Source organism: Manihot esculenta, chromosome 13, assembly GCF_001659605.2.
Source record: "Manihot esculenta cultivar AM560-2 chromosome 13, M.esculenta_v8, whole genome shotgun sequence".
NCBI classification, from domain to species: Eukaryota; Viridiplantae; Streptophyta; class Magnoliopsida; order Malpighiales; family Euphorbiaceae; genus Manihot; species Manihot esculenta.
The window spans coordinates 3,544,608-3,571,915 of record NC_035173.2 but is presented as its reverse complement, the minus strand read 5'-3'; the positions used below and the strand labels follow the sequence as shown (position 1 = coordinate 3,571,915).

Sequence of the window (27,308 nt, the reverse complement as noted above, 5' to 3'; positions counted from 1 at the left end):
GGTCATTCTTAATATCAACAGATGTTTTATATTTTTTGAAGAAAAAGTCTAACAAGGCCAAATGAAACTTGCAGAGTAAAATCTGTCAGAAAAGAAACGTGTACGATGAGTCTCTGTAGACTGATGTATATCGATGATTATATTAACTTGTAAACCGCTAATATTACTTTTAAAATAAATTGATTAATTTATTTATAATATTTTATAAATTCAATTTATAAGTTAAAAAATAAAATAAATTATAATTAACTTTTTAATTTAATGCTGATTTGATTAAATAAATTATTATATTATTCTCAATTAATTTTAAATTTTCACTATATATCTTATTTAATATCATATAATTTCAATAATAAATATATTTGTAAATCGACATCAAACATGTCAAATGTGACTAATAAATATTTTAATTAAATGCATAGTTGTATACAATTTTAATTAGTTATAAATTTCAAATATCCTATAAATGCTTTGTTGAACTATAAAATATGTAAATAATTCAGTTGTTGTGTATTTTTTTCGGAAAGGAGGTTATATAGAGATACATTTACAATACAAAATTAGAAGAGAAAAAGAAAGCAATTCTATTATAAGGAAAAAGATAAACCTGTACAGGAAATAACATATATTAGATCTGCAAATCTCTATAATTACATAATCTACTCCTAATTAGACAGTTCATTCCAACATGTTTATTCTCATTAGATTATTTGATGAATCTGACAAGCGTTGGAAGTCTTGTAAATTTAACTTTAAATTCACTAATATTAGATCCTATCTCGATATTGTCGGTATTGTTATTTTGGCAGTATTCACAAATTTAACTTTCAACTCACAAACAACTAACACCGTCTTAGTATTGTTATTTGGGCGGCACTTACAAATTTAACATTTAGTTCACCAATACAAGACATTGTCCCGGTATTGTTGTTTTAGTAGCACTCACAAATTTAATATTCAGTTCACTAACACCAGATACTATCTCGATATTGTTCTTTTGGCGGCACTCATAAATATAACTTTTAGTTCACAAACACCAGACATTGTCTCGGTATTGTTGTTTGAGCAATACTCACAAATTTAATCTTCAGCTCATCAACACCGGACACTATCTCGGTATTGTTGTTTTGGTGGCACTCACAAATTTAACTTTTTATTCGTCAACGCCATATACTATCTTGGTATTGTTGTTTTGGCAGTATTCATAAATTTAATTTTCAGTTCACCAACACTAGATACTGTTTTGGTATTATTATTTTGGTAACATTCACAAATTTAACTTCCAATTTACCAACACCAGACACTCTGTCTCTGTTTATGGTCATTCTTAATATCAACATATATTTTGTATTTTTTAAGAAAAAAGCCTAACAAGGCCAAAATAATAATTGTCACGGTTTAGATGTTTTCAAAAATGTCAATTAAAATTTTCAAAATTTAAAGCCGATAAGGTTCATGTCAATGAGACAGTTTCTATTTCCAGTATAAAATCAATAAAACTTGCAGCGTAAAATCAGTAAAAAAAGAAATGTATACGATTCGTCTCTGTGGACCGATGTATATCGGCGATTATATTAGCTTGTAAATCGCTAATATTACTTTTAAAATAAATTTATCAATTTATTTATAATATTTTATAAATTCAATTTATAAGTTAAAAATTCAATTATAATTAATTTTTTAATTTAATGCTAATTTGATTAAATAAGTTATTAAATTATTCTCAATTAATTTTAAAATTTCACCATATATCTTATTTAATATCATATAATTTCAATAATAAATATATTTGTAAATTACTCCATTATCAAATATGTCAAATGTAATTAATAAATATTTTAATTAAATGCATAGTTGCATAAAATTTTAATTAGTTATAAATTTCAAATATCTTATAAATGCTTAGTTTTTATAATCTCATCTAATCTTTAGAAGCAAAGGCAAATACTCTTTTTAATCTCTATTACAATCATCCTTTTCATTGTTTATTCTCGTCAGATTATTTGATGAATCTGACAAGTTTTGAAAGTCTCATAAATTTAATTTTAAATTCATTAATATTAGATCCTATCTCGATATTGTTGGTACTGTTATTATGACGGCATTCACAAATTTAACTTTCAACTCACCAACAACAGAAACCGTCTTAGTATTGTTATTTGGGCAGCACTTAAAAATTTAACCTTTAGCTCATCAACACCAAACACTGTCTTGGTATTGTTGTTTTAGCGCACTTAAATGCATAGTTGCACTCACAAATTTAATCTTCAGTTCACTAACACCAGATACTATCTCAATATTATTCTTTTGGCAGCACTCATAAATGTAACTTTTAGTTCACCAACACTAGATACTGTCTCGGTATTGTTGTTTGACCAATACTCACAAATTTAATTTTCAGCTCATCAACACCAGACATTATCTCGGTATTGTTGTTTTGGTGGCACTCACAAATTTAACTTTTTATTCGTCAACACCAGACACTATCTTGGTATTATTGTTTTGACAGTATTCACAAATTCAATTTTCAGTTTACCAACACTAGACACTGTCTCGGTATTATTATTTTGACAATATTCACAAATTTAATTTTCAATTCACCAACACCAGACACTCTCTCTCGGTTTATAAAAATAGTCTATTCATGATTATTCTTAATAGTAACATATGTTTTATATTTTTTAAAGAAAAAGCCTAAGAAGGCCAAAATAATAATCTTTACGGTTTAGATGTTTTAAAAAACATCAATTAAAATCTCCAAAATTTAAGGCTAACAAGGTTCATGTCAACGCGACAGTCAATGAAACTTACGGCGTAAAATCCGCCAGAAAAAAAATGTGTACGATGAGTTTGTGTAGACCGATGTATATTAGTGATTATATTAGCTTGTAAATCGCTAATATTACTTTTAAAATAAATTTATCACTCTGTTTATAATATTTTACACATTCAATTTATAGTTAAAAAATAAATTAAATTATAATTATTTTTCTAATTTAATGCTGATTTGATTAAATAAGTTATTATATTATTTTCAATTAATTTTAAAATTTCACCATATATCTTATTTAATATCATATAATTTCAATAATAAATATATTTATAAATTACTCGATTATCAAGTATGTCAAATGTGATTAATAAATATTTTAATTAAATGCATAGTTGCATAAAATTTTAATTAGTTATAAGTTTCAAATATCCTATAAATGCTTACTTTTTATAATCTCATCTAATCTTTATAAGCAAAGACAAATACTCTTTTTAATCCCTATTACAATCATCATTTCATTGTTTATTCTCATCAGATTATTTGATGAATTTGACAAGTTTTGGAAATCTCATAAATTTAACTTTAAATTCACTAATGTTAGATCTTATCTCGATATTGTTGATACTGTTATTTTTGCGGCATTTACAAATTTAATTTTCAACTCACCAACAACACACCGTCTTAATATTATTATTTGAGTGGCACTTACAAATTTAACATTAAGCTCATCAACACAAAATACTGTTTTGATATTGTTATTGTTTTAGCGGCACTCATAAATTTAACTTTCAATTCACCAACATAATACTGTCTCGATATTATTATTTAGACAATACTCACAAATTTAACGTTAAGCTCATTAACACCAAATATTATCTCGTTATTATTATTTTAACTATACTCTTAAATTTAACTTTTAATTTTTCAATACCAAACATTATCTCGATATTATTATTTTAGCTGCAGTTACAAATTTAATCTTTACCTCCCTAACCATAAACATTGTGTGGATATTATTATTTTGGCAGTACATCAGTTAGGCATATCATTGTGTCTATTTTGTTTTTTTTATTCATAATTAAAGTACATACTAAAGTCAAATCATTAAATTCAAATCAAAATCTATCCATTTTGATTTGATAGTTTCACAAGTGTAATGAATTTAGTGCGAAGCTGTCTTATCTCTTTTTCTATCAATGTAATTTTGAATTTAAGTAAAATCTAATTTGAGGTTTTATGTTAATATTAAAGAATTTTCGACTGTGTTCGATTACATTTAGGATGCAAACATGGCCAATCCAAACTCGGTTACTATGGAAAATATTAAATCCGTCCAAAATATATTTTTACAATTTGAATAAAATATAGTAATATTTGATTTTATATTTTTAATTAATAATTTATATAAAAATATTTTTTATTAATTACTTTCATTTAAAAAATTTAATATTTCTAAAATATTTATAAATATTATTATAAAATATTTATTTTATATTAAATTAATTATTTATATAAACAAATTTAATTAGTAAATATTTAAAGTATAAAAATTTGAATATAACTTAAATTTTATCATAAAATATTAATTTTCAAATTCAAATCCATATTAAATCTAATTATAATTATTCATATACATTTCATTAGAATTGAGACCGATTTCACTGAAAATAGCCTATTCATGATTATTCTTAACATCAACTGATGTTTTATATTTAAAAAAAAAAAAATCTAGCAAGACTATAATTGAATTCGAATATTTTCAAAAATCTCAATTAAAATCTCATAAAAAAAGATTTTAAGGTCCACATCAGCAACCGTTCTTATTTCTAATACAAAATCAAAGAAACTTCCTGCGATGAAATCCGTCAAAAAAAAAAAAGTATGTATAGACCGATTGATATTGATGATTCTATTAACTTATAAACTGCTAATATTATTTCTAAAATAATCTGATCAATTTATTTATAATATTTTATAAATTTGGTTTATAAGTTAAAAAATAAATTAAATTGTAATTAATTTTTTATTTTAATATTTATGTTGATTTAATTAAATAAATTATTATCTTATTCTTAATTAATTTTAAAATTTCACTATATATTTCATTTAATATTATTTTTAATAATTTTAATAATAAATGTGTTTGTAAATTATTTATTACTAAATATACCAAATGTCACTAATAAATATTTTAATTAATGGAATAATTGTATAAAATTTTAATTAATTATGAATTTTAAATATCATTTATTTTTTATAATTAATCTAATATTTATAAGCGATGGCAAATATTTTTTTTTTAATTTCTGCTACTATCATCCGTGTATTATTTTCTTTTGTAAGATTTTTTTTATGAAACTAACAATCCTTGGAAATTTTACAAATTTAATATTTACTTTATTAATATTAGATATTATCTTGTTTAACCATACTCATAAATTTAATTTTCTCATTTTAATTTATCTTTTCAAAAAAAAAAAAAAACTAATGGTTTTGCGTTAGAAATTCAAAAGAATCACTAAAATTAGGAGGGCAAAAAGAATCCCCAAACTACAATAAACATATCCACAAATTTCAAGAACTTTACAAAATTAGGAATTCTCTAATTACCTCATTGCAAACATTTAAATATTAAATCTCATCCTCTTCAAAATGTTCAAAAAGAAACATCAAACAAAGAAAGAAAAATAAAAAACTTCATTGAGTGCAGAGAGACCTTGAGTGGGAAATCGAAAAATAAATCGATTTAGACCCACACAATAACCATTGGTATAATGGGTATGAACATGAAGTTTCAATGCTCCTTCCCACTGGTCTTTCTTGCAACCACCACCACCCTCCTCTTCGGCAGCCAAGCCACCGCAAAAGTCAGCGATATATGCTCAGTTACAGATTACAAACCCCTTTGTAGGGCAACCCTAAAAGGAATCAGCGATCCATATAAAGCACTAGAGGCAGCAATCGATCAAGCAATCATCAAAACGAGACACGCATATTACCTTTCCAGAACAATGGGCAGCGACCAAAATATCGATATCTGCAAGGAAATGTTTGATAGTGGCGTTACAGATCTCGAGAGTTCTTTGAAAGCATTGAAAGTCAATGACAAGGGAACCCTCAATTCTCAGCTTTCAGCGGTGATTAGTTATTATTCAACTTGCGATGACACGTATTCAGAAGCGGGTGAGACTAATCCTCTTACAAAGGTTACCGGCGTCCTCACACATATGGTTGCCAACTGCTTGGCGCTCGCCGAAAAAATCCACTGATTTCATCATAAATTTTGGAGTGTAATTTAATTAATTTAAATGAATGATTTGATGGCTTGAGTTAATTAGGTCACATTCATTGCTAATGATTTATTACATTTGTTTAGGAGGTCTTGATTTTGTACAGTGATTGAAGTGAGTGCCTTCTGTGGCATTTGTATGATAATTACAGTAACGACTGTACCTTTGGCATCTTAATTGTACTTGAATATTTTATTTTATTAATTACTTTCTTCATATCACAATTTTTATTTATTATTTATTTTTAATTATTCTGAAATTATTATAACTTTTTTTATTATAACTGTCAAAATTTACTACGATTTCAAAAAAAAAATATAAGACAATTCAATATAAACTCACCGTGTGTTGTCTAAAATGAGATTCAAATTAATTAAGATTTGAGTTCATGGGTTAATAAAATTCAAGAAAATTCAGAATAGACAAACTTAATTTATAATTTAAAAAAATTCAGAACAAATGAATCCAATTCACTATCAATGATTGCATGAGAATAAAAATCGTTTTGATTAAAAAAAATTAAATAGCCGTTTGATAATATGCAATATCTTATATTCATTAATAAACTATATAGGTGACAGTGACATGCGGATAAAAATATAAAATAAAAAAAACATGTATGAAAAATGTAAAAAAAAAATTAAAATAATAAAAAAAATGAAAAAAAAAGATAAGAAAAAAATTACATTGATCTATTCAAATAGGGAAATATTATAATTTTATTTTATTTTATTTTATTTTAAAAATATTTTTTAATATTTAATATATTTAAATTGAGTGTAATTAAAAAGTTAATAAAAATAATTATTTTTTTTATTATATATAAAAAAATATTGTAAATAAAAATTATGGATAGAGGCAATAAAATTTATATGCATCCAGAGTCTTTCTTTTTATTTTTTTTCTTACTCGCTGCATTAAAACTAAACTATTATTTATAAACCAAAAAAACTTATATAAACTTTATTTTTTCATGAAAAAAAATGAAATGGAATTTGTTCTCTCGTTTTTGAAATTAGCAGTGGACAGTTCAGGTAAAAATATCTCATTCACTAATTATTAATAATTTAAACCTTCTATCTACATAAATACCTACATTTTCTGGGAATTTTGTTTTCTTCGTTTTTTATTAAAATTAAATATTGTTATTTTAAAAAATAATTTCAAAATTATTAAATAAATTAATTCACCCAAAATTATTTCATTTGAACGTGTCCATGTCTATCATCAGAAGGTATAAATATGAGCGTGTTAGATAATAATATTTGTATATTTAAATTTTATTAATTAAAAAATAGATTCATATTTATATAACTGAATAATACTGCTGAAAGTTAAAGCACCGTAATTGAGTAAAATCAGTCTGCAAAAGCAACATAATCTCATTATCTTTTTTACTTTTTCCTTTAGCAACTCCTTTAGTTACCCTTTGACAAAATGCGTCCTTCCATCTTAAATCCAACGGCTCCAAGTGTCCTAATCATCCAAAAGGCCACCAAAAAATCAAATAAAGTTTCAGTCCCACGTGTTTTTTAAAGATTAATTGACATCTGATCAAGAATTGCTTGCGTGGTTAGGCAAGTTTCTTCTTGGCCCTACCCCATTTACAGTCACATAATCTAAATTTCGGTGCAGCTTTTACATTTTCATATATACCCTCTCGTTCATTGCACATACTTTTGGTTGCGCTTATTCTCTCTCTTTTCTTGTAAATATTTTATAATAAAAATATAAACAAATTAATATTATAATATAATCATTAAAATTTAATAAAATATATAATTTAATTTTTATTTATTTAATAGTAAATAATATAATCTTAATTTTTTATTAATAAAATAATCATTTTATTAATTTTAATCAATTCAAATTAAGAAAATTAAATTATTATAAATATTAAAATTATAAAAATTAAATTATTAATTTAGTATGACATTTTTTTATAAAATAAATGGTTTAGGCAATTTTAAAGAGTACATTCTTTTATATTAATTTAGTATATGTAAAATAAATATAAAATTAGATTTTGATTAAAGGAAGAAAATTTTTTATTCCAATTGAATTAATTTGATTTGATAACAATTGGTTGATTTTTATTTAGAATTTTTATTCAACTTGCAATTGATAATGGTGGAAGTTAGAATGCTGCACGTCTCCATAAAAGAGTAGATATTGTTTTTATTTGAGAATTGGATGGAGCTGGGGATGAATCTAGCCCTTCTTGGATCTATCAATACTTACAAATTAAGTGCATGTAAAATATTGTCCTCGTCAAATTACTTAAATGACACTAGTTTTCATATAAAGCTATTGTTCTTTTTCCTAATAACATCATTCCAATAATAACAAAAATCATGCCATTAATCTACAATATTTTTAGATAGGGTAATTAATTTATAGATGCTAAAAATTGTTACTTTTAAATTGATAATTATATTACTTATAGAAATTTACTGAATTTATTATAAAAAAGTTGGTTACCATTAATAATAAGATAATTCAACTAATTTAGATTTAATTAATTTTATAAATTACCAAATTAAAATTTAACGAAAATAAAACTCAGCACAGGTTGAAATATTTAAATGAGTGTTAATTATTTTGAATAATCAATAATAAAATCAAATTAAATATAATTTTATATAAATAATTAAATTTTATTAATTAAATTATTTAATTATAATTGAATAATCCAAACATTAACTAACTATTATAAAAATATCAAAAGAGAATAGGTCAAGCTTGAAAATCTCATCTAAGACGGAGGGCAAATAGATTTAGGACCACTACTTTTCCAAATATCAAAGCGTTCAACTGGTCACGGGGCCCATGCTTCCTCGCTTGCTCTTCGGCACGTGACTCTCCATCTATTTCCGACTCCCGGGGTTTGCTCTCCAGACGTGGCCATATCAAATATGGACACCACTCCAACGATCCTGATAGAGCGCATTGTCATATCAGTCGTTTAGCTTCCCTCGCGATTTCTAATAACGAACTTCATTTCCTCACTGAATCAGTGGAAACTGGAAAGTAACAAGATAGCTATAATTTCCCATCTCATCGTCTGTTTCTCGGCCTCACATTTCAATTTCTTATAAAAGTATCAGAGTGTATATTCCACTCTGCAGTTTTAATACAGCGTTTGAATCTAGGTAAATTTACTTTATCAGCTCTTCATTTGGCTTATTTTCTCTTTGGTTGCTGAGGAAATAGTAGAGAAGGAAATGATGTATAGAGAATTTGAATATTAGAATTTGTTATTATTTTTGAACGTAAGAACACTGCCATTACTGGCTTTAATGTTCATTAAGTATTGATAGTTATGATTTATGAATTTGTTAGGATCTGCCATTTGATACATTACTTCGAATAATATATATATTTTTTGCTAATTTTAAATTTGTTGTAATTTTTATATTTCTTCAGGGCGAAGAATTGAATCAAGGAATATGAGTAATAGCATAGGGCATAATTTATTCCAACAGAGTTTGATTCGTCCCGCGAGTTTTAAACATGGAAGCAATCTCAATTCTTCTGGCATTCCTGCAAGCTATTTATTCCAATCTGCCTCTGTGAGTCGAGGACTGCAGATAAGCAGGTCGCCAATATCCTCTAGTTTTTATGGAAAAAATTTGAGGGTGCGGAAATCAAAATTAGCTGTTGTAAATCCTCGTCCAGCTATAACAATTCCACGGGCTATATTGGCGATGGATCCGGCATCCCAGGTAATTTCCACATGCTGATTATTAATGGTGTTTAATTTGGAATTTTGATGATTGTTGGTTGTGAGAATGGTAGAGTTACTTCTCTCAGAACTTGTAGAACAACAACAATATAATAACAGCTAAGTTTTAATCTCGAACTAGTTAGAGTCGGCTATATGTATGAATGAAAAGGAAATTGTTTTGATTTCCATTCTTTAAACTTTAGAAAATGGGATTATTTTAATTTCTTGAGCTGCAATTTTCATCCATCGTATACAAGGTACGAAAACCAGAAAATGAATCGATTAGGAGTTTGAGGGGAAAAAAAAAGAATTAGGATGCTTTAAAAGTTGATAATGGGAGCAGAAACACTAAGTGATGAATTTTATCATCCCATATTGATCAGCATAGACATCTAAAAAGATTTTGTGGACCTGACTGTTGTTGTCTCATTGAACTAAATAGTTTCATGGAGGAAAGTTTTGCTTCAGTTGGAAATGTTCTGCGTTCTCTATGGGAAGATTGTTGTTCAAGTTAATTTTGAAATTTGCTTTGTGAAGTGGACGTCTAGCACATCATTTAGGATGTGAATTATGATGTTGATGAATGCATCACTCAATTTTCTGGTCTTGTCCGTTTTTGCTCGCCCCTATGCCATAAATATCATTCATGTGGATGCCTCCACTTTACTTGAGAAACATAGGAGTAAAGTTTGCTCCTATGGACCTTCTTATCCATGCCTAAGAACTCTTAGTTCATAAAGTGGCAGTGTCGTAGAGATCGGGTGCACATTTGTATACTAGTTGTTTGGAATGATTAAGAGGTTCTAACACAATCTTCTCTTGCTGCAGCTCCTAGGAAAATTCAACCTTGATGGAAATGTTGAATTGCAGGTATATTATAGTCAATCCTGGATGTACGAATGAAGTGCCATTTGGCACCTTAGATTATTGTGAATCTGAAATAGGTAAAAGCTCATGTGCATTTCTTCTTTCCAACTGATCAGGTGTTTGTTAGCAATCACACTTCTGCTTCTACTGTGCAAGTACACATTCAGATAACATGCACTAGTGATTCTTTGCTCCTACACTGGGGTGGGAAACATGATAGAAAGGAGTAAGTCCAAGACTGGTATTGAGTGCTGTATATTTATGTCATGATTTCTTTACGTTTTTGTTGACTTTATTATTGGTTGGGACTTCTTTCTCTCTTATGCTGCTTTTGCTTTTTTTTTTTTTCAGAAACTGGGTACTTCCTAGTCGTTATCCAGATGGAACCAAAAATTATAAGAACAGAGCCCTTAGAAGTCCTTTTGTCAAGGTAGGGGCAAAAAGGTGTTACTTTGTTCCATATAGTTTTTCATTCGAGTAAAAGGAAAAAAAAGGATTTGACCAACACACTAAATAAATAGCTGGTTCTTTGTTTGTGTGTGTTTTTTGCTAGTCTGGTTCAAGTTCTTACCTGAAAATAGAGATTGATGATCCTGCAATACAAGCCTTAGAATTTCTTATACTTGATGAAGCGCATAATAAATGGTAAGCTTCTATTGTGAATGCTTTTTGTAGGGCTATATGTCTTGCATGAGCTGACTACAATGGATGTTGGTTTCTGTTTTTCTTTTTGCAGGTTTAAAAATAATGGTGACAACTTTCATGTTAAATTACCTGCACGAGAGAAGCTGATAATTCCAAATATCTCAGTTCCTGAAGAGCTTGTACAAGTTCAAGCATATCTGAGGTGGGAAAGAAATGGTAAACAAATGTATACCCCAGAACAAGAAAAGGTAAGTGTTAAAAGTTTTATCAGTTTCACTGGGGAAATAGTGGAAGAAAAATGTGGTTTTATTTGTGGATGGATAGATATCACAAATTTCATTTCCTTGCCTTTGTGCTATATGTAATGATGTAGTTCTGCCCAGTGCACTTTATGCATTTGCCTAGTTATAATGAACATTTTTTTCTTATCGTAGAAAGAATATGAAGCCGCTCGTATTGAACTATTGGAGGAAGTAGCTAAGGGTACTTCCATTGAGAGCCTCCGAGCAAGGCTGACAAACAAAAATGAAATTAAGGAGTCATCTGTCTCTAAAACACAAAGCAAGATACACGCTCAAGCTCATAGAAGATGGGAAAAATCTACTACTAGTAATGAAAGGTTTCAGCGCAATCAGAGGGACTTAGCACAGCTTGTTACCAAATCTGCTACTAAAAAATCTGCAGAGGAAGATGTTTCAGTAGAACCAAAACCAAAAGCATTGAGGGCAGTTGAACTTTTTGCTAAAGAAAAGGAAGAACGGGTTGGGGGTGCTGTTCTGAACAAGAAGATCTTTAAGCTCCAAGATGCGGAACTTCTGGTGAGAATGAGATAGACTCTATTGTCCAAGGACCTTTTATTTGCATGAATTATTCTAATGTTCAAACTTCTTGCACCTTATGCAGGTGCTTGTGACCAAGCCTGCTGATAAGATGAAGGTTTATGTTGCCACTGATTTCAAAGAACCAGTCACTCTTCACTGGGCATTATCTAGGAAGGGTAAAGAGTGGTTGGTAAGTTTCTTGAATATAGATGTGGTCCTCAAAACAATTTATGCCTTATGTGTTAGTATCATTGTTCATTTTTACATGAGTATGGCCCAGCAGTTTTGTTAATTGCTCATATAAAACGTATGGATATTTTACAGGCGCCACCACCAAGTGTGTTGCCTCCTGGTTCAGTTTCTTTGAACGAGGCTGCTGAAACACAACTTAAAAGCATTTCTTCAACTGAACTTTCTTATCAGGTGTGCAAAGTAAATTTATTCCATTCCATGTTCATTGGTGCTTCTGAACATGCAATACATATCACCTTTTCAATCTGTCTTCTAAAGTTGCTGCTGGAGATATTCTGTAATTGCATTAACTTAAATTCATCAAGAATGGACATATGATTAGAAATTCCATCCATTTGATATCCAGGTCCAATCCTTTGAAACGGAGATCGAAGAGAATTTTGTAGGGATGCCCTTTGTGCTTTTTTCTAATGAAAAATGGATAAAGAATAAGGGCTCTGACTTTTATGTTGAACTTAGTGGCGGACCTAGGCCAGTCCAAAAGGTTGCTTTCTGTTTGATATTCTGAAAAGAATTTATTGTATTCTGCTCATTCATTCATAAACTTGCTGCATTAATTGACTGAACCATTCTGTATAAAAGGATGCTGGTGATGGAAGAGGTACAGCAAAAGTTTTATTGGACACAATTGCAGAGCTGGAGAGTGAAGCACAGAAATCCTTCATGCACCGGTTAGGAATCTGTCCATGATGCTTGAGGTCATTGAGTGTTTCTGACATGCAAGAACCTGTAGCTGCTTTTTCATATGATAATTTTGGGATTCAAAGTTGCCATAATGTGAATTCTTCATGCTTTTCTGGATAGAATCTAACTTCATCTTCCTATCTTGAATGCCTAATTTGTTCATCCTCATTGCATCTATAGGCAATTGCAAAATTTCTCTTTAATGGGATTATTTATTTATGGAGTAACCACCATACTGATGGGTGCTCCCCAATAATTGCCAAATATAAAAGCAAAATTTATGCTATGTGCATTATCAAATACACAGCGCACATACACACAACACAATGTTCATTAGCCTTGAACTTTTCTTCTGTGATGGATGGTGATTGCTCATAATCAGTTAGGTTGCTTTATGATATTTGAGTTCACCTCGTGCTGATAGCAGTGGCTCATTTTAAACAAAACAAATGTGCTAGCATTTGTAAAAATGTTATAATAGATATAGTAGACAAATGTTAGGTGTATAGGGTTTGTGATAATGAGGATGGCTTCCTCTTTTTTTTTTTTTTGTTAATTAATCCCCTCTCCTCGTCCTGCCCCTCAACTTATGTTAATAAAGTGATAATGAAAAGATAGCCACAAAGCTATGTTGTTTTCCTCCACTGTTCCGCTACTACTTTGAGTTTCACGATACTTACAGGAATCTTGGTGTAAACTTGATCATTTATGAGAAGTGTTAACTTATGAAAACTTCAAGTCTCCCATTTTCAGATCTTTGTTTGTTATGGTGGTTAAATTATAATCTGGTTGATTAAATTACTAGATCTGTTGCATAGGTGTACTAATTTGACATGAGAACTGATATCTGGATTTCTGAGAGTATTTTTTAGTTTGTTATTGTTCTGGAATTAATAAACTATATTGCTCTTTCTTTTCCAAGATTTAATATTGCAGCTGATTTGATGGAGGATGCAAAGGATGCTGGTGAGTTGGGTTTTGCAGGGGTCTTGGTGTGGATGAGATTTATGGCCACGAGGCAACTTATTTGGAACAAAAACTACAATGTGAAACCACGGTAAACTTGCGGAATTAACTAGCTTGGCTAATGATGAGTCATTTTTCTATTAGCTTCGGGCATTGAGATATGAAACTTCTCATATTGCATTCATTGCAAAAATGGGCTGTAAAATAGCTGGTTTGCTCCAGCATTGATCTTTCTCTGATGTTGCATTCACGTTTTTTGTAATCAATTGCAGTGAGATCAGCAAGGCACAGGATAGGCTCACAGACTTGCTCCAGAATACTTATACAAGTCATCCTCAGTATCGGGAGCTTTTGCGGATGATTATGTCTACTGTCGGTCGAGGTGGTGAAGGTGATGTGGGGCAGCGAATTCGGGATGAAATTTTAGTTATCCAGGTCAATGACAAATCTTTTCTTCTTCTGCTTCCCCCTCAGTTTTCTGTGCACCTCATAATTAGTTACTTTATGGAGTTCAGCATTTTAATAATGCAAGTAATTATTGATTATAGAGAAACAATGATTGCAAAGGTGGTATGATGGAGGAATGGCATCAGAAGCTGCATAATAACACAAGCCCTGATGATGTTGTTATCTGCCAGGTACTGGAACTGTGAGTTTGGACATTCAAATTCAGTTATTTTCATGATCTAAAATCTCTGTAAAATACCTTTCCTTGCAGGCATTAATGGATTACATTAAAAGTGACCTTGACATCAGTGTGTATTGGAAAACTTTGAATGAAAATGGAATAACAAAAGAACGACTTTTAAGCTATGATCGTGCAATCCATTCTGAACCAAGCTTCAGGAGAGATCAAAAGGACGGTCTTTTGCGTGATCTCGGCAACTATATGAGAAGTTTGAAGGTTGGTTGCATAAAATATTAGTGTAGGAGCTTCATGATTTGTTCAATTTTTAGAGATTTTCCTCTTAAAAAGTGAAACTGTTGTTAATTTTTTTGTCAGTCACTTAGGAGATGTTATATTTTCGTTGTGCGATACATGTGTATTCCTTCTTGTAGAAAATGGGATATCAATTATGTGATTAGTATGATATAATTTATGCCCCATGTGTGAATAACCAAATTACCAAATGGTTCAAATATACATGCATGCACATGTGCATAAATGTAATATGTTATTCAAAAACATATGACATTTCTCATGATCACGTGGAGATGTTAGTATTGAGCATTTTCCATATAGTTTATGATTCAGCAGATCAAATGAATCACTATTCTCTTCTAATGCTGAGTGAATTTCCATTTATTATTAACTTCATAATGTTGATCTATTCCTGTTATATTGTAGGCAGTTCATTCTGGTGCAGATCTTGAGTCTGCTATTGCAAATTGTATGGGCTATAAAGATGAGGTAGTGCCCTGTCCAGCTGTCCTGGCTAAAGTTTCTAAATTCAATTTCTTTCTCCTTGTTTTACAAATATCTATTTTTCTTCCTTATTCTCTTTAGGGTCAAGGTTTCATGGTTGGAGTGCAAATAAATCCCATTTCAGGCTTGCCATCTGGATTTCCAGTAATGTTTTCAACTGTTTATTTCTTTTTTTTTTTCATTGTGCTTCTAGATGTCATCTATGAGTGAGACAGATTAACTGAAATCTACTCGTGCATGTTGTGTTTTGTTTGGAGCAGGAGTTGCTTCGATTTGTTCTCAAACATGTTGAAGATAGAAATGTAGAAGCACTTCTTGAGGTAGTTGAAAAATTTGGACATCACTTAGCGAGAAGTTCACTGTTTGCATTTGTACTTTTATATTGATGCTTTTGTGTTTATTTTTGAAATGCAGGGTTTGCTGGAGGCTCGTCAGGAGCTGAGGCCATTGCTGTTTAAGTCTAATAATCGTCTGAAAGATCTTCTATTTTTGGATATTGCCCTTGATTCTACTGTTAGGACAGCCATTGAGAGAGGATATGAGGAATTAAATGATGCTGGACCAGAGGTAATTTTGTTGTCAACAACTCTCCGTTTAAAACTCTTCTGCTGTTATTCTCAACTGACTGTTATCTGGAATGTCTGCTTTTAGTTTCATCTGACTTGCTATTCTTGATTACATGCTTGTTCATTTGCAGAAAATTATGTATTTCATCACCCTGGTTCTTGAAAATCTTGCGCTTTCATCAGATGATAATGAAGAGTTTGTCTATTGCTTGAAGGTAAAATGAAAGTTTATTGTTCTTGGATGTCCCTGTTATAGCTTGCCTGTCACATATCAGTGAACATATCATACAATGTCTGGTCATATGATGCACAGTCCAGTATTATGATATTTCTTTCTTCATATGCAGGGATGGAATTATGCCCTAAGCATGTCCAAAAGTAAAAGCAATCACTGGGCATTATATGCAAAATCAGTCCTTGACAGAACTCGCCTTGCCCTGGCCAGCAAGGCTGAATGGTATCAGCAAGTTTTGCAACCATCAGCAGAGTATCTTGGATCACTGCTTGGAGTGGATCAGTGGGCTGTATGTTCTAATTGTCTCATCCACAAAACATTTCCTTAGCTGGTATATATAATGTAGCTGCCTTATATCGTCCTCATAATTAATTCTTACAGGTGAACATATTCACTGAAGAAATAGTTCGTGCTGGATCAGCTGCAGCTGTATCCTTGCTTCTTAATCGACTTGATCCAGTTCTTCGGAAGACTGCTCATCTTGGAAGGTTAGTGCACTTTCCTTTGCCCTGAATGGTATCAGTGGAATAAAATTCTAATTCTATATAAATACAGCCTGGCTCTGTAATAGTGAACTTTATTGGCGGAATTTCAGAGCATTATCTGCCAGTCATAAACTGACCTTCAAATGCAATTTTGCTGGTCTGGACAGTTGGCAGGTTATTAGCCCAGTTGAAGCTGCTGGGTATGTTGTTGTTGTGGATGAGTTGCTCACAGTACAGAATTTATCTTACGACCGCCCTACAATTTTAGTGGCAAGAAGAGTAAGTGGAGAAGAAGAAATTCCTGATGGTACAGTTGCTGTGCTGACATCTGACATGCCAGATGTCCTATCCCATGTTTCTGTACGAGCAAGAAATAGCAAGGTAATTGCATACTACATTGTGTTAGTCTGTCTAAAACTTGGATGGTTGAGTGTTGAGTTGTGCATGTTGCTGATGACAGGTTTGCTTTGCCACATGTTTTGATCACAACATTCTGGACAATCTCCGAGCAAATGAAGGGAAATTATTGAATTTGAAACCTACATCAGCAGATATAGTCTATAGGTAATTTTGTCTTCTCCTTGGTTAATTTTGGAAAGCTTTGACAGTTTTTCTCATGATGTTACATTGTAAGAAAAGGCTTCTGTCTCTCATATTAATTGCGTGAACTGAATTTAATCTTTTTTCATGCTGACTTGCAGCATGATCGAGGGTGAATTAGCAGATTTAAGTTCAAATAAGCTGAAAGAAGTTGGTCCTTCACCTATAAAGTTGATAAGAAAGCAGTTCAGTGGTAGATATGCCATATCATCGGAGGAGTTCACCGGTGAAATGGTTAGGCTTGCAAAATGGCATCTAAGTTTATGTTTTCAGATCTATTTTTTACCCCTTTTACCCCTAATTTTTTCTCTCTAGTTTTGTAGGGACTCCTGTAGAATACCAAATCTTAATTTGTCTAATTTTCTTGATGATCATTTTCCTAGGTTGGTGCCAAATCACGCAATATCGCGCATCTAAAAGGAAAAGTACCATCCTGGATTGGGATTCCTACATCGGTTGCCTTACCATTTGGAGTTTTTGAGAAGGTTCTTTCAGATGGTTCAAATCAAGTAAGTGCTATCTTGAAATTTCTATTGGCTTTCAATTTTTGGTTTCCTCTGCGACCACAAATTTCTACTATCTGCCCATTCAGGATTTTCCAAGAAGTTAAATAGGTTGTATAAGAATACCAGTAATATTTTGAATAGTATCATCAACATATTTTCAGCAGTTTTAGGTCATATTTTGAGTCGTACCATCAACACATTTTTTAAAGTTTTGATGCCTGGAACTTTTTGTTTTTTGGTGTCAGCTGCTGTATATGATTCTGTCCACTTGTGAAGTTGTTCAGAACATTTTTCTCTGACATGTTTTCTCTCTTCCCTTGCCCCCCACCCCCACTCCCACTCCCTTTGATTGGCAGGAAGTGGCTAAGAAGTTGGAAGTTTTGAAGAAACAGTTGGAAGGAGGAGAGTCTAGTGTCCTCAGGAGAATTCGTGAGACAGTTTTACAGCTGGCAGCACCACCACAGCTGGTATGTTCTTTTACATTTCATCTAACGTATATATCCTGTTCAGCTGATGCTGAGATCCAAACAACATGTTTCTTTCTTCCTTAACTTGCAATTTGCCAGGAATATTCAGGTAATTTTTTTGAAAGAGTTACCTGCATTTTTTTTAAAATGTTTTTTTGGTGCACATAACTTTTTACTCTTTGAATCCCTCTTGTCCCGTTTACTTTTTAAATATTACCACATACTGCAGGTTTGGTTTGATTTTAAGGTATTTTTTGAACCCTGTATACGTTTAAACTCCTTCCTGCACATTAGTTGCAGAAGCCTGCTGGTGGGAGTATCCATTTGTGGGCCTTTCAATGGAACAATAATTTTTCCTGACCTTTTATTTTCCTTGTTAAATACTAAAACGGATCCATACTGGTTAGGGACTAAGCTTAGTTGTTTTGTGAATACGAAATAAAAGTCAAATGAAATGGAAAGCCGCTAGGGGATCAAGTAAGGGTCGCTCAAAGTTAGAACCGTAGCTAATGGGCTATACTTAAATTTCAGGTGCAAGAGCTGAAGACAAAGATGAAAAGTTCTGGGATGCCTTGGCCTGGCGATGAAGGTGAACAGCGATGGGAGCAAGCATGGATGGCTATAAAGAAGGTAAACTGCTTTCCATGACTGAAGTGTTGCACATGACCAGCATTTTGATTCACTAGATAATTTTTCAACACGGCAGTCCTTTGCTTTTATCTTTTTAGTCGTATCATATGTCCTCAAATGAGCAATCCTAATCCGTAGGATTGACTTGGATTAGGATCATCTTTGCGATAATTATTCTTTTTTTCCTCCATTTCTTGACAACTTTTCTAACCAATTAATTAACCTTTACAAGTCAAAATCCTCTCCAGTCAAAAAGAGTCAAAATCCTCCACAGCCAAAAAGACTAAAAAATTTTCTCCAGTCAACTTTCTTCCCTCTCAGTCTGACTCTTTTTAAACTTCTTTCTCTTATATGTAACACTAGTGTTTATTTCAAAAGGTATCTTATAATATATTGTATTCAACTAAGTTATATAATTAGTCAAATAAAAAGTGAGGATGACATTTTTAAATTGAGCAAATGCAATAACTTTAGGTTTATGAGACTTTTCAGTTAAAATAATTTACAAGTGAAAGCCAAGTAAATCCAATTTAGTAAAAGTTAACAATATTGACATCGTTTCTAACTATATCACATACACTAAGATTATTTACTTTTTCAACAACTAATATAAATTTATTCTATTAAAGATGATTTCATTTTCACAGTTCTAATTCTTGTGTTCTCTTAAAGATCTTGTTTTGCTTGTGCATGGAATTGACTTGGTACATACTTCCATATCAGGTCTGGGCTTCAAAGTGGAATGAGAGAGCATACTTCAGCACAAGGAAAGTGAAGTTGGACCATGATTACCTCTGCATGGCTGTCCTGGTTCAGGAGATAATAAATGCCGATTATGCATTTGTTATCCACACGACCAATCCATCTTCTGAGGATTCATCAGAGATATATGCTGAGGTATATTGTATTTGTAATCTACTATTTACATTTCCCTTCTGTAACTCAAGTCACTTACTAGAAGGAAGTGAAAGGAATTGATTTACCATTCCCTTCTATTACAGGTAGTGAAGGGACTTGGAGAAACTCTTGTTGGAGCCTATCCCGGCCGTGCTTTGAGTTTTATCTGCAAGAAAAAAGATCTGAATTCTCCTCAGGTAAACATCTTTCTGTTATTTATTTGGAAGGACGACTAAGGTATCAAATTGCTTATCTGGATCCAATCTACAATTCATGAAACATTCCTATTTTGATGAACAATTTACCATTATTGCTAATAATTTTGACGTGTTGCAGGTGTTGGGTTACCCAAGCAAACCCATTGGCCTTTTTATAAGACGTTCTATAATCTTCAGATCTGACTCCAATGGTGAAGATCTGGAAGGTTATGCTGGTGCTGGTCTTTATGATAGGTAAAACTCCTTATTTTCACATCTGCATGTAGTTTAAAATCTGACCCAAATCATTATTTGTGCCAATGGATATAATTAAGGACCATTCTCATAAATGAGTTTTTGATGAATTTTTTTTTTTGCTAACCTAGAAGCTCTCTCCACTGTGCAGTGTTCCAATGGATGAGGAAGAGAAAGTTGTGCTTGATTACTCATATGATCCATTGATCACCGATGAAAGCTTCCGAAAATCAATTCTCTCTAACATAGCTCGTGCTGGAAGTGCAATTGAAGAGCTCTATGGATCTCCACAAGACATTGAAGGAGTAATAAGGGACGGTAAACTCTATGTGGTTCAGACAAGGCCTCAGATGTAATCTTCATTTTTATTTTCTTTGCCTTATTTTTTCTCCATCGGGTTTTGGTAAATAATGGGACTTGTGTAATTAAAAAGGTTACGCAAGGGAAAAAATTAAAACGGGGGGAAAATATAGATATATTTTTATAGAAGCAATAATCGAAAAAGATTTAATAAATTAGCATTCAAGCTAGACTTCCCAATTCATTTGTAATTATGCTTATTTAATTATAAGGCGTATATTGCCATAGTATTGAGCTTAATACCACCATCATATTTACAAGTTTTTGGTTGCAAGTACTTTTTCTGAGCGCCCAAGTTCCTGGCCGTTTGATTCATCCCCCACCTAATAATTAGGTGTTTATTGATCAAATTATTCATGGCAGCGAATGCAATTCGGAACATACACAATTCTAGTAGGAGCAATTTCAGTATTCTAGTCCAAGGTTTGATTTTTGTGGATGAAGTTAATGCTCATTGAATTCACTTTACCACTCAATTAGTCAATTCAATAATAGACTGGAAATGCCTGTAATTATTTTAAAAAAAAATACAGGTTTCCACTAGCAGTCTAGCACCAATCACAAAGCCAAATAGCTGGGAGAGACATTATGGGTCATCTCAAAGGCAATGATTCTCAATTCTTAAACCAAACAAGCATTTTTAGAGCAAAGATACGAAGTCATCGTCTGCATATTTAACAATATCTAGCCTTTTTCTTGGGAGAAGGACATTATTTCCTCCGTACATTCACACAAGATCCTTCCAAGATCCAGAGAAATCTGACACAGTCGAATAATCAATTTTTTCCTTGTTTGGGTAAACATCCCTCTATATTAAATTCTGAAACATCAACCCACACTTCATTTAATCGCCCTGAAGTGTGGCGAGTAGAATTGTACTGGGCAATGGTGTAGGAAATGTTAAAATCCAGTACTGTATTTCCGGTGGGATGTTCAGTTAAACTGGCCACTAGGGACTCCATTTCTTTCTTAACATTATCATCCTTGGCAAACCCAGAAAACTTTCTAATTGCCAGACACCGAGCACTCCATTTTTCCAGCTGCAAATTCAGTTCAGGATTGGGCTGTGGAGGGTTCCCCTTGGACAGGAACAACTTTACATGGTATACTGTCCTAGGAGATGATGTTATGACGCTTGTTAAGACAGGAGCAGTTATTGGAAGTTGAGAAGAGTTGAGATTTTCTCCATGGATGTACTGGTAAATCCTGATAGAAAGACAAATGAAATTTTATAAAATTATATAATTTTTTTTTTAAGTTAAAAAAATTAAATTTATTTATTTTAAAAAAATTATTAAAAAATCAATTGAATTAAATTTTTGTAAATTTTTTTACTCCGAATGAACAAACTCCCATAAATCAGTGGGTTAAGAAACAAAACCTGTGAAAGCCATCTTCGGTAGATTTCTCGAAGGAGGTTTCTTGGACAAGAGCATATATCCAGGAGACTTCTCTGTAGAGTCTGATCTCATAATCTGATTCTGAATGTACTAATAAGTACTTAGGTGATTCAACTGCGTGGCTGTAGAAAACTAGTTTACTAACAATGAAACAAGATGCCAAAGCAACTGAAATAAGTAAATTGTTTCCCATTTTTTCACTCGCTAATGTCTTGCCTTGGAAGTTTGGAACTCGTATAAATAACCAGCACGCGTTCTCCGCAATGCCAATTGTGCCCTTTTGTCTCTAATACTAATTAACTTTTGTAGATGGTGAATTGCTTTGGGATGATTTGTTTCGTAGTGGGACAATTATAATACTATAAATAATGCCCATTGATACTTATTTAATATTTATATATTATTCTGTTATATTTAATGTCTTATTTATACATTAAATAATTATATATTTGGGACTTCCACTATACATAGGAAAAATTGTTGTTATTAGTCCTTCATTAAAGACATAAGCATGTTGCCCAATTACATAATTTATTTCCCTCTATCATACAATTTTCTCAGTGTGCATTTGTAAATGGGTAATTCTTAATAAAACAGGATTAGAACCTTTTCTTATAATACTATATTATCTGGATCCAGTTTTAAATATAAATAAATAAATGAATTCTATTTAATTTTTTATATGAGATTCATTGTATTATAGTTTCTTGATACAAATTCTTCCATACTATAATATATGTAGTGTTTCAAGCAATTTAATCACATAGTTTTATTATGAATTTTAAAGAACTAATCTCATAATTAAACCAGACACTTGTTTATTTCAAAGTTTATTAGTAAATTTAGGAAGAGTAATAATTTTTTTTAAATTAATTAACTAATTAAAAAATATAATATAGTGCCTTATTTTAATGACCAAGCTTATATCATAGGACCCGGTATTTGAATCCATCCACAGATTTTGAGCTGATATAAAAGTGTGCCATTGTATATGCAGAAGAAGATCTTCCCAGCAAATTGTGTCATTTTAATGCTAAACCGAGATCCAGTAAAAAGTAAGCTCTAGGTATATTTTTAATAAGGTTAGTGTAGTCGATCTCCTTCTATTTTTTTTATTCCTTTTCTCCTTTATTTTTTAGTGATGCGTAATCGCTGTCTTATATCCGTATTTTCTATTATAATCACGTTTGACTGTATGTTTGAATGTATTGCCTCTTTTTTCCATTGTCATGCGGTTATTTAATTCCATCCGACACCGCGTGGACACAATCTCAGGTATTACGGGGTCTGCTGCCCCATGGGTCTGGCAAGTAATTCGAGTTGGGCCTCCCACATGTAGACTCGAGCCCTGTCCGGTCTATCCAAGCAAGTTTTGGGCTTATACATGAGGTAGGCCAACTGTTGGGTCTTAATAGAATTGAGACTTGCCCTTTCCAGTATGGGCTTAGCCTGAGTCGAAGTGTCCAAGACCCGGTTATCATCAAGTGCCCCTTTACCTGCTCATTGATTATTTCATGATTAATGATGAGGTAAATCCCAAAACTCCAATTATTACTATGCAGCTCTAGGAGAGTTGTCAAAATGTCTTCTATTTGCCTTTACCCATTTTAAACTTACGCTTTTGATTTCACTTGTTGCTCTGCCTCTTGTGCTGCTTCTGCTATCTTTCCCTTTCTCTTCCCTGTAATTTCTACCTTTCTAATCCGAAGTACGTCCTACTATTTTCATGGCTTCTGCTAGAATTTTCGATGTAGTGGGTTTGGTGTCCTCTATCACCCCTTCCTCCCTTTCTCATTACTTTTTCAGTGACTATTTTGACATCGCCATCTATAGAATTAGGACACTCGTATCTAATGAGAGGATTGTTCTCCCCTACTCACCTCCGGCTGGTCTGATAGACATTCAGCAAGGGCGCAATCTGATCTTTTTTTGTAAAATAGTATGATTTCGGGCTGATCTTCCTTTTTACCCCTTTCGTCATTTTAGGGTGACTCCTTGGATGTTGTTCCCTAATTTCATCTTGTTCATGTATTGTTTCAAGTCTGTTTGCCTATGTTGGGATTTTGCCTCTTTTGTTGAGTCATTCTGCACTTTTTTTTGACTTGTTAGGTTTACCCATGGGTTCTATTACTTTGGTCTCCAGGCTGGATTATCTATATTTGTTGGTTATAAGAACTCAATAAAAGGTTGGGCCAAGAAAACCCCTGCCAAGACTCCTACTCCCAAGGAAACCCCTAAAAAGCCTATCCGCTCAGCGAGTTAGCTAGGAGTAGCTCAAAAGAGAGCACCAGGACTGCTCCCCAGGATGTCCCACCTATCCAGGCTGCGGGAGCTATCGTGATCGGGGCGGGGCTGCCAAATGGGCCCAGACTTCGAAACCTGCGATCGTGGGCAAGGCTGCTAAGTGTGCCCGTATCTTGGAACCTGCAGGGGCAGCTCCTTCCCCTCCAGTTGATAAAGGGAAAAAGGCGGTAGAGCATCTATCATCTGCCTCGGATAACGAGCTGCTGAATGCCACCGAGATGACTGTTGAGTCTACTCTGACTACGCAAAAAGATGTTTGAGGGTCTCAGATGCTTCTGATCCCCAGTTTCTTGCTCTCATCAACTATCTGGTCTGCTCTACCAGACAGCAAACAATCTTCAGTTTGCAATCCTGGAAGGATCTTGGAGATGGTATGAGAGAGATGCTTCTTATGGTGAGTTGTTTGTCCTCCTCGAGAGTATTTTTGTTCTTTTGTCTTTCTTTAACTTTCTTTTTGCTTTTTTTTGGCAGGCTTTGGGTGTGTTCATGGAGATTGATGCCCGAGACTAGTCTCTATAGAGCTTAATGGATCAGCACATCACTGAGACTGTTAGGAAACCTAGAGATTACTGCAACCCAAAACACGCAGTGGAAAAAAAAAATCTTTGTTTCCCTTACAAGATCCGAGTGCTTTGTTTATTTCAAAAGAAAGGATAAGAGACTAACCTGTTAGACTCGATGAGAAGATACAATTCCGGACTGATGGTGCTGCTTTTGAAACGAACACCTTCAATGGTACCCACACGAACGCTTCCGTCTGGAGTGCTAGCTCTCTCAACGGAAGGATAAACTATGTGCTCCCCAATCTGCAGTCCAGAAAAACGATCACTCCAAAAACCTTACTCTCACAATTTCGCAGAAGAAATTTTATTAGTTTTTCAGTTTTTTATTTTTCCACACTTTTTTTCGTAAAAGAGTTGTATTCATAACCAACTATCACAATATTGTAGATACTCAAATATCTATGTGATAAGTCATTTTTCAAAAAAGACAACGGAAAAATCCTTTATCTATAAGAGTTACAGATAAACTGCAGATCTTTTAAATGTTATTATCTTATAATTGTAATACCCGGCTAAATCCGACATCGGAATTCCTACCGTCCGGTGGAATTCAGGGATGTCAGAGGTTCTAGAAGGGTATTAGAAAGATTTTCTACAGTGTGTTGACGTATTTTAAAGTGTTTTGACTAGAATAGGATTGAGTTTTAAAGAGAAAAGGCTTTGGAGACATAGGCCAGGTTCGGCCCCCGAATGTTAAGTTCGGCCGCCGAAAGTGCCCAATGTTCGGCTTCCGAAGGTCATGTTCGGCCCCCGAACGTTGCATGGTTTTGCATGCAGTTTCGGCTGCCGAAGCTGAGGAGGTTGGTTCGTTGTGGACACGCCTCAGTCCGTGGTTTGGCCAGGTATTCACCTCCAGATCATGATCCGAGGATATGCCACGTCTCCCTTGACTCATCTGCAAGCTTTAATCAGCTCATGCAGGAGCTTGGTTGTGTTTAGTTGGTTTTGAACGTTTTGGAGAAAAGAGAGAAAAGTGAGGTTTTGGTCATAGTGGAAGAGGAGTTGCTGAGTTGGTTGTTCCTCTTCTGGTTTCAAGAGGTAAGGGAAGTCCTTACGTTTGTTTTAATGATTGTCAACAGCTTTTCAAATGGTTACGGGTAGAGTTGCATGGTTAGGTTTTAAAGCTTAGTTTGGATGCTTTAATGGTGTAAGCTTGTATATATGTTGTACTTGCTGTTTTGTTGGGGTTAATAGGTAGTTTTGGACCCCTTGGAGCATATACCAGAGTATATGCAAGTTGAGGAGTTGTGTATGCATGTTGGCGTGGTGTTGGTGCTTGGCAGGAGATGGTTGTGCACGAAGCTGAGTTCTGGATGAACTCAGGTTCGGCCGCCGAAGGGAGGATTCGGCCGCCGAACCCCTTGTGAAGGTAGTTTCGGCTGCCTAAGGTTGCCCCCGAAAGAATGGACTTTCGGATCTGTCCTGCACGTTCGGCCGCCGAAGGTGCCGCCGAAGGTGTCCTGCCTAGCTTTTCCTTTGCATGTTTTCAGTGATTGTTCTATGAGCTTTTAGAGGGGTTTTGGGAAGATGTTTAAGAGTTAATAAGAGTATGTTTGACACCTCAATCGAGTCCTTTTGTGTAGGATCGGACCCGACAGTTCAGGGAGGTCGTCAGGATTAGCAGTTGCAGAGTCAGTCAGGTTTCTGCTTGAGGAGCAGAGGTGAGTAGAACTAAACTTAATCTTTTATTAAAGAAACATAATGCTTTAGCATAGTTCATGCATCATGACTGCTATGATATGTAATAGGGTGATTGCATTAGAATCACGAATATGAAGCATTGCATCTTATTGATGATTATGTGATCAGAGGTTAGGTGGACCCAGGCGACTCCAATAGCCTAAGCTTCGGCTCCTGTCATTGTGTCAGGTCAGTTGGGCAAGTACATGTTGGTATGCCCTGTGTAGCTCCTTTGGGGGGGCCAGTATTGACAGAGGGTATTTTTGGGGTCATGTCTACCTTAGTGGAGATTGGACCAAGGCGACTTCAATAGCCCGTCGAGGGAGTTTTGGGGTCATGTCTAATCCAAGATATATTGATATGTTTGTTTGGTGATGCATTTTCATATATAGTGCGTATGAATGAACTGTTTTCAGTGTTTCTACTCACTGGGCTTTAGAAGCTCATCCCTTTCCCTATATCCCAGTTTTGCAGGTTCAGAGTAGCTGGGAAGGGCAGAAGCATCAGAGGTGCTAAAGGATTGCATGTGTAATAGTATAATGTGGACATGATGTAAATTCAAGAGATAGATGTAAAGTGATGTAATAGATAGTTCGTAAATCAGTATGTTAATGAGATAGATTGTGCTTTTGCCTATAGTGTATGTTAATCCCTTGAATATATGCATGTATCCTGTTTTATAGTTTCTTGATGAGAAATGAGTCAGACCAGA

General features: G+C 33.1%; 3 protein-coding genes across 3 annotated transcripts; 2 read left to right on the top strand and 1 right to left on the bottom strand.

Annotated features, from left to right (window-relative positions):
• The first annotated feature begins 5,396 nt into the window (after nucleotides 1-5,396).
• LOC110629137 (putative pectinesterase/pectinesterase inhibitor 28) lies at nucleotides 5,397-6,042 on the top strand. The gene has a single exon (XM_021776048.2). It carries the CDS (start codon nucleotides 5,548-5,550, stop codon nucleotides 6,040-6,042), a length of 495 nt encoding a protein of 164 aa, XP_021631740.1. The 5' UTR covers nucleotides 5,397-5,547.
• A 2,899-nt stretch (nucleotides 6,043-8,941) lies between these two features.
• On the top strand, nucleotides 8,942-20,889 carry LOC110629693 (alpha-glucan water dikinase, chloroplastic). The gene is made up of 33 exons (XM_021776780.2): nucleotides 8,942-9,215; nucleotides 9,490-9,788; nucleotides 10,619-10,660; nucleotides 10,774-10,883; nucleotides 11,009-11,087; nucleotides 11,211-11,302; nucleotides 11,394-11,550; nucleotides 11,737-12,120; nucleotides 12,206-12,313; nucleotides 12,448-12,546; nucleotides 12,722-12,859; nucleotides 12,958-13,046; nucleotides 13,982-14,116; nucleotides 14,298-14,460; nucleotides 14,574-14,663; nucleotides 14,744-14,929; nucleotides 15,374-15,436; nucleotides 15,533-15,595; nucleotides 15,712-15,771; nucleotides 15,866-16,018; nucleotides 16,149-16,232; nucleotides 16,365-16,541; nucleotides 16,634-16,740; nucleotides 16,905-17,118; nucleotides 17,198-17,301; nucleotides 17,439-17,571; nucleotides 17,721-17,846; nucleotides 18,200-18,310; nucleotides 18,842-18,940; nucleotides 19,664-19,837; nucleotides 19,942-20,034; nucleotides 20,174-20,289; nucleotides 20,441-20,889. Exons 2-33 carry the CDS (start codon nucleotides 9,513-9,515, stop codon nucleotides 20,643-20,645), a joined length of 4,230 nt encoding a protein of 1,409 aa, XP_021632472.1. The 5' UTR covers nucleotides 8,942-9,215; nucleotides 9,490-9,512; the 3' UTR covers nucleotides 20,646-20,889.
• Nucleotides 20,890-21,078: 189 nt separating this feature from the next.
• On the bottom strand, nucleotides 21,079-22,279 carry LOC110629695 (heme-binding protein 2). Its single transcript, XM_021776782.2, has 2 exons — nucleotides 22,031-22,279; nucleotides 21,079-21,855 (listed from the first exon to the last, which is right to left on the bottom strand). The coding sequence occupies exons 1-2, from the start codon at nucleotides 22,240-22,242 to the stop codon at nucleotides 21,426-21,428; spliced, it is 642 nt and encodes a 213-aa protein (XP_021632474.1). The 5' UTR covers nucleotides 22,243-22,279; the 3' UTR covers nucleotides 21,079-21,425.
• Between the last annotated feature and the right edge of the window lie 5,029 nt (nucleotides 22,280-27,308).